The 7,228-nt window shown below is 63.6% G+C and overlaps 1 protein-coding gene across 1 annotated transcript in view; it reads left to right on the top strand.

Moving 5' to 3' along the window:
- Positions 1–4,019, top strand: part of RNF126 (ring finger protein 126) — a 9,912-nt gene extending 5,893 nt beyond the window's left edge. The window contains exons 4-9 of the mRNA XM_011993054.1: positions 208–452; positions 1,950–2,012; positions 2,129–2,198; positions 2,814–2,907; positions 3,303–3,418; positions 3,508–4,019. Of these exons, the coding sequence (XP_011848444.1) occupies positions 208–452; positions 1,950–2,012; positions 2,129–2,198; positions 2,814–2,907; positions 3,303–3,418; positions 3,508–3,657 (738 nt within the window). The 3' untranslated portion in view covers positions 3,658–4,019. The remainder of the gene's footprint in view (positions 1–207; positions 453–1,949; positions 2,013–2,128; positions 2,199–2,813; positions 2,908–3,302; positions 3,419–3,507) is intronic.
- The last annotated feature ends 3,209 nt before the right edge of the window (positions 4,020–7,228 follow it).

Raw genomic sequence — 7,228 nt, 5'->3', positions numbered from 1 at the left:
CTGAGCCCCGAGGTCACGCCCCCTCCTCTCCCCTGCACCGGCCTGAGCCCCGAGGTCACGCGCCCCCTCCTCTCCCCTGCACCGGCCTGAGCCCCGAGGTCACGCGCCCCCTCCTCTCCCCTGCACCGGCCTGAGCCCCAAGGTCACGCCCCCTCCTCTCCCCTGCACCAGCCTGAGCCCCAAGGTCACGCCCCCTCCTCTCCTCAGCACGTGGATCAGCACCTGTTCACGCTGCCGCAGGGCTACGGACAGTTTGCTTTCGGCATCTTCGATGACAGCTTTGAGATCCCCACGTTCCCTCCTGGGGCGCAGGCTGACGAAGGCAGGGACCCTGAGAGCCGGCGGGAGAGAGACCATCCGTCCCGGCACCGGTACGGCGCCCGGCAGCCCCGCGCCCGCCTCACCACGCGGCGGGCCACCGGCCGGCACGAAGGCGTCCCCACGCTGGAAGGGTGAGGGGGCCCCGGGGGTGGCCGCGAGGGCCCCACGCCGTGAGGTCGGAAGTTCTGGTTTTTAGAATTCAGCAGCACGTGTTCCACGGAAGTGTGGCGTCATCCGAAGGCTCTCTGGAGAGGCCGCCCGGCCAGGTGCTCCAGCCCCGTGACCCCCACACTCTCTGAGAGCCTCGGTCTGTGACCCACTGGGAGTGGGGGCCCCACACAGCCCTTCATAGACAGAAGTGTGCTGGTCCAGGGCGTGTGCATTGACCACAGAGCGGGGCGCAGCGCGCCTGCCAGGCCCACGTACTCTGGGGACTGCTGTTCACATGTGTATCATCAAACACCGTCCTGCCCTTGGGCCCGGACCAGAGCCTGGGCGAGCCTTCACTGGGCCCCGCTGCTGGTGGAGCAGAGCCCGGGCCTCCCCTCTCCTGGCGGTTGATCCTTCTATGGTTGTGTGTCTCCCCTGCTGGAAATGCCATCGTTCAAAGTGGCTGATGTCGCCGCACGGTGGCTCAGCCCTGTAGTCCCAGTGCGCCGGGAGGCCGAGGAGGGAGGATCCTTGAGGACAGGAGTTTAAGCTCAGCCTGAGCAACATAGGGAGGTCCCGTCTCTAATTTTAAAAAACTAGGCCGGGTGTGGTGGCTCAAGCCTGTAATCCCAGCACTTTGGGAGGCCGAGACGGGCGGATCACGAGGTCAGGAGATCGAGACCATCCCGGCTAACATGGTGAAACTCCGTCTCTACTAAAAAATACAAAAAAACTAGCCAGGCAAGGTGGCGGGCGCCTGTAGTCCCAGGTACTCGGGAGGCTGAGGCAGGGGAGTGGCGTGAACCCGGGAGGCGGAGCTTGCAGTGAGCTGAGATCCGGCCACTGCACTCCAGCCTGGGCGACAGAGCGAGACTCCGTCTCAAAAGAAAAAAAAAAAACGGCTCCCACCTGTAAGCCCAGCACTTTGGGAGGCTGAGCAGGCAGATCACTGAGGTCAGGAGTTTGAGACCAGTCTGATCAATATGATGAAACTCCATCTCTACTAAGAATACAAAAATTAGCCGGGTGCAGTGGCGCATGCCTGTAATCTCAGCTACTCAGGAGGCTGAGGCAGGAGAATCACTTGAACGCGGGAGGCAGAGGTTGTAATGAGCCAAAATTGCGCCACTGCCCTCCAGCCTGGGCAACAAGAGCAAAACTCCATCTTAAAAAAAAAAAAAAAGAAAAAAATAGCTGAGAGTGGTGGAGCTCTCCTGTGGACCCAGCTGCTTGGGAGGCTGAGGCGGGAGGATCACCTAAGCCCAGCAGGTCGGGGCTGCAGTGAGCCAAGATCGAGCCTCTGCGCTCTTGCCTGGGCATCAGAACGAGACCCTGGTTCATGGTAAAGTAAACCAATAGAAGCTAATTTAGAAGTTGATGCTGGTCCTGCCCTTGGTGCTTACCACGGACCTGGGCAGGCCTGGCGCCTCCCTGTGCGTGGGGCGGCCTCACCCCATGACTGGCCCCCTCTGTTTCAGGATCATCCAGCAGCTTGTCAATGGCATCATCACGCCTGCCACCATCCCCAGCCTGGGTCCCTGGTGAGTGGGTGGGGGTGTCTGTCCCCATCCCCAGCCTGGGTCCCTGGTGAGTAGGTGGGCAGACACACCTGCCCCAGCTGCCCATCAGCCACTCGAACCCCACCTTCCACCTCCAGGGGAGTCCTGCACTCAAACCCTATGGACTACGCCTGGGGGGCCAACGGCCTGGACGCCATCATCACACAGGTACAGCGTGGCCACGGCCCCGAGTGCCTGCTGGGGGTGGGCTGGGCTGCCTGTCCCTGGGAGCTGCCCCACTGCCCAGACCCAGGAAGCCCACAAAGGTCAAGGGGGACGCGGGCGCAGCCTCCGCGCTCTGGCAGGCACGGGGCAGCTCCGGCCTTCCTCCTGCCATTTCTGAGTCTTGGCACCCTTGGGAGTTCTCCTGTGTTCACGCGGAACATTGTAGCGGAACCGCGCGGAGGGTTCACCCACAGCCACAGTCCCGTGCTCGGGAGGCCACGCGGTCCCTCTCCCAAGAGGTCGCGCCCCGACCTGCTTCCAGGCACCGCCCATCTCAGCCTTGCTGGGAGCCCTTGGAGTATTTTGTCACTGGCAGGACCTGACCCTCACAGCAGCCCACAAGCCGGAGCACGGCCCACCCCATTCTGCCGTCAGGGGACCCAGGAGCGGGGGGCCACGTGGGCTCCGCAGTGACCTCCGACCCGGGGCGGGCTCCAAGGGGCCAGGGCCCAGGACAAATGCGGCCTCGGTGCTTTTGCAGGTCCTGCAGCCTCGCGTTTCAGAGCCCCGGGCCGGGCCCCCGAGGAGCTCCCGGCACTCTCGCCTCTTGTCTTTCAGCTCCTCAATCAGTTTGAAAACACGGGCCCCCCACCGGCAGATAAAGAGAAAATCCAGGCCCTCCCCACCGTCCCCGTCACCGAGGAGCACGTAGGTATGAGAGCTCAGCCTGCCAAGTAGCCAGGATTACAGGCAGTCGCCACCTCGCCCGGCTAATACTTGTATTTTCAGTAGAGACGGGGTTTCACCATATTGGCCAGGCAGGTCTGGAACTCCTGACCTCAGGTGATCCTCCTACCTTGATTCCCCAAAGTGCTAGGATGACAGACTTGAGCCACTGCGCCCGGCCTCTGGCATTTTCCTGAAGGTCGGCTGGGAGGAGAGGGTTCTGTCCAGGTTCCCTCTGACGGCCCGGGGGGGCGCACACATGGCTTTTCTCCCTTCACTGGGCTCAGGGGTGGCCTCTGACTGAGGCAGTGGAGAAGCCCGCCCTTGAAGGCTCGGCAGGCCCCCTGTGCCCCCTGTGACCGCAGCCACACACTCCCGCAGGCTCCGGGCTCGAGTGCCCTGTGTGCAAGGACGACTACGCGCTGGGTGAGCGTGTGCGGCAGCTGCCCTGCAACCACCTGTTCCACGACGGCTGCATCGTGCCCTGGCTGGAGCAGGTGAGTGCCCTGCCCACCCGCCCCCCCGACCGCGGCCCTCCCGCCTCTAACCTGCCCCTTCTCCCGTCCCCGCCTCTGTCCCCACAAAGCACGACAGCTGCCCCGTCTGCCGAAAAAGCCTCACGGGACAGAACACGGCCACGAACCCCCCGGGCCTCACTGGGGTGAGCTTCTCCTCCTCGTCGTCCTCCTCCTCCTCCAGCTCGCCCAGCAACGAGAACGCCACAGGCAACTCGTGAGCCCGCGTCGGCCGCCGGGAAAGCACGGGTCCTTTCCCAGCCACCCGCAGCCGGCGCCACACGGCACCCACGGACTGGTGCCCCGGTGGGCCACGCTTGGCTGGTCAGCGCTGCAGGTCCCGCCTGTTCCAGGGCAGGATCCGGGCCCGGCCCACTGGCCCCCTGGCTCGGGAAGGCGTGGGCCACATGGTCCCCGCTGGGGCGTCCCCAGCCTCCCCGTCCTTTGTCTAACCTCACCCTCTAAACGTTCAGCGGTGGAAAGATTTTTATAATTTTAAATTATTACTGCTTTGAAATAAATGGACGTTTTAGCTCACACGGCGGCCATGCATGATTTGTGGCAAAAGACGGGGCGCAGCTGCCCCACAGTGCTGCAGGTGCCGCCAGGACAGGCTGCGTGGGCCCCCGGCCTCCCCTCGGCCGCCTCCACGACCCGGAGTTCGGGGGCTCGGGACCATGAGGATGACCAGCAAAATTCAAGAACAAAATTGCTCCAACAGACTTTTTTAAAGGAAAAAATATGTGTATCTTGAAAGCTATTTAAAATACACTACTTACAAAGAGAAGCCGGTGCTGTGGCTTTCCTTCTGCGCCCATGTGTCGGGAAAGGGCCAAGCTGGGAGGCTGGCTGGGCTCCGCACAGCCCGGTCCTGTCTCCAGGGGCCTGTGCCTCCTGCAGGGCCTGGCGCCCAGGACCTACTAGCAAGCCCGCTCCCCCGAGGTTAAGCCCAGGAGGGCTGCTGGCGAGGTAGGGTGGCGGTGACACCGGGTCGTGAAATATAAAACCAGAAACACCACTGTTAAAGCACCAGGGGCCAGCACCTCCACCTCACCCTCGGTCGCACCTCAGGCTTCCACCGCAGCTACGCGGGTTCCTGGCCCCTCTGAGGAGCCAGACCCCACTGCTCAAGGTGGCTGGATGCCTGGCCTGGGGTGCAGCCAGCTGGGGCAAGGCCTGGGGACGTGTGGGCTGGGGGCCAGGACGGTGGGTTCGTCTCAGTTGCTGAGGATCCACAACCCTGAGACCAAAGACTCAGACGATGGAGACGGATAACGGAGAGGACTCCAGCAGGACCACCCGTGTCCTTCCACTGCGGACGGCTCCTGTGAGCCGGAGGTGCGTGCCCCACGCCCCCACCTGTTCTCCAAAGACTCCCGCCCTCCGCTCCGCTCCACACCGCCCTCTTCACCGTGTCCCGCGACGTGTCTGCGTCGGCCCCCTTGGCCAGGTAACTCGGATCCCACCTGTTCTGACCGTGCCCAGGGCACTTGCTGGACTTCTGCTACCGCAACGCCGTGGTGAGCCCTCCTGGTGGCCGCCCTCTGGGGTCGTGGAGCCTAGAGAAGCGTTGGGACTTCATGGCTGTGGCCGCCAGGGCAGAGTGCCAACCCTGAGGGTGTGCACATCCCAACTCCGGGACCCGCGGACTCGGCACCTCACGAGGTAACGTACCCAGCACCCGAAGACGAGGTTGCATGGAGGCCACCGAGGTGGGGAAGTCACCTTGCATTGTCCTTGATCTCCAGACTAAGAGAACAACTGTGTTTTAGGCCCCAGGTCTGCGCGACAGGCCAGGCCGCCCGCTCTGGGTCACAGTGCCCTGGCCGAGCCGTTTTCCTGCTGGAAAGGCGGAGCCTCGCGCCGTTTTCGTGTTGGAAGATGGAGTTTTGAGTCAGGAGGCGTTCAGCGGGGCGACGCTTGGGTTCTGTGTGTCCGTGCTGGTCCTTGGGAGTGGAGTTGGAGCTGGAGGGGAGGGCTGGGCAGGTGAGGCTTGCGGTTGCGAGGCCTGGGGACTCGAACTGGACGGCCGTTGTCAGAGATGCTGCCGGGTGTGTGCCTGCCTGTGAGGCTGGGACTTCCCTCCCGTGGGGTGGCCGGGGTGGCCGGAGGAGCAGGACCGATCAGGTCGCCCCACTCAGGCATGAGCCTCAGGGGCGCTGGGCCCTGAGGACACTGGCACCCTGGTGGGGGCTGTGAGGCCGCAGTGCTCACAGATCAGACAGTGGTGAGAAGTGGCCGCCCTGGTGCCCTCCCCGCCCCAGGAGCCTGCTGCATGACAGGAGGTGGGACGTCCTCTCCCCATCGCCTTGCCTCTCAGGAGTGCTTCCTAAGCGGAAGCACAGTTTGCAACAGTTTGGAGTTGGCTGATTTTCACTGCTGGCAATTTCCTGGAGAGTGGCTGGTTCTGTGCCCCCAGGCCGCCTCTCTCTGTTGTGCAGCCCCCACCTCGCTGCCTGAGGACACCGGGGCACCCAGGCTTGGGCTTGTGAATGAGCTGCTGAGGCCTCTGTGTGAACTGGGATTTCGCTGCCCCGGGGATTTCACTGCCCCGGGACGTGCTGGACTGCCTGCTCATTTCACGCTCCGTTTTAGAAACAACTGCTGACCTGTTTCTTTCTTTTTTTTGAGATGGAATCTCGCTCTGTCGCCCAGGCTGGAGTGCAGTGGCACGACCTCAGCTCACTCCGCCTCCCGGGTTCAAGCGATTCCCCTGCCTCAGCCTCTCAAGTAGCTGGAATTATAGGCATGCGCCACTACACCCAGCTAATTTTTTGTATTTTAGTAGAGACGGGGTTTCACCATGTTGATCCAGACGGTCTTGATCTCCTGACCTCATGACTTGCCTGCCTCGGCCTCCCAAAGTGGTGGGATTACAGGCGTGAGTCACCGCGCCCGGCCTGCTGACCTGTTTCTCTGAGGCACACGTTAGGTTCCTGCGTGGGGTGCCAGCAAGTTCTATTTCAGCCGTGGACCCGGCAACAGAGCTCAAATGGCAGCGGCCTCTGAGCTGGTCCATGTGTGCAGATCTCCCGACGCTGACAGCCTGGGGTCATCCTGGGCGCAGCTCTGGCCTCCACCTGCTCCATGCCAGCCAAAAGTGTCCCCTGGGGCCGCCGGGTGTCCCCTGGGGCAGGGCCCCCTTCTCTGCAGGGTGCGCAGAGGCTCTCTGGCCGGGCACGACCCTCCCTTCACAGAAGGGTTTTCCCGTCAGGCTGCTCAGCGCCTCCCAGCAAGTGCCCCGGCCCAGTGTTCCTGCGTTTATGTGGAAGGCGGCGGCTGGGGGTGGAGCCCTGGCCGTCCCCGGGGACTGTCCCTTTCACCAGGGCTATGGTGCTGTCACCCACACACAGAAGGGGAGACGGGCCCAGGGTGTGGCTGCCTGGCTCGAGGCTGCGGGGCTGCGGTGGACCTGGGCTCTTGGCTCTGCCCTTTTCTCTGGCTGGAGTTTGACTCCCAGCGCTGCAGGCAGATGTCCCAGCGGATTCAGGATGTCAGGAGGGCGCTGGGCACAGGTGGGGGCGCCCCCACCCCGACAAGCAGCCCTCCCCACGTCCCGCAGGACAGCGGCATGAAGCCCCAGGCCTGCCCGGCACCCAGCACGGCTCCTGCCCTCAGCCTCTGCCCTTTCCGGGGGATCTGAGGGGCCCTGAGGTGTCAGCCTCTGCCCTTCCCGGGGGATGTGAGGGGCCCTGAGGCGTCAGCCTCTGCCCTTCCCGGGGGATGTGAGGGGCACTGAGGCGTCAGCCTCTGCCCTTCCCGGGTGATGTGAGGGGCACTGAGGCGTCAGCC

Source organism: Mandrillus leucophaeus, unplaced genomic scaffold, assembly GCF_000951045.1.
Source record: "Mandrillus leucophaeus isolate KB7577 unplaced genomic scaffold, Mleu.le_1.0 Scaffold423, whole genome shotgun sequence".
Taxonomy (NCBI): Eukaryota; Metazoa; Chordata; class Mammalia; order Primates; family Cercopithecidae; genus Mandrillus; species Mandrillus leucophaeus.
The sequence above is the reverse complement of the archived record's forward strand: the minus strand, read 5'-3'. Positions and strand labels throughout refer to the sequence as shown.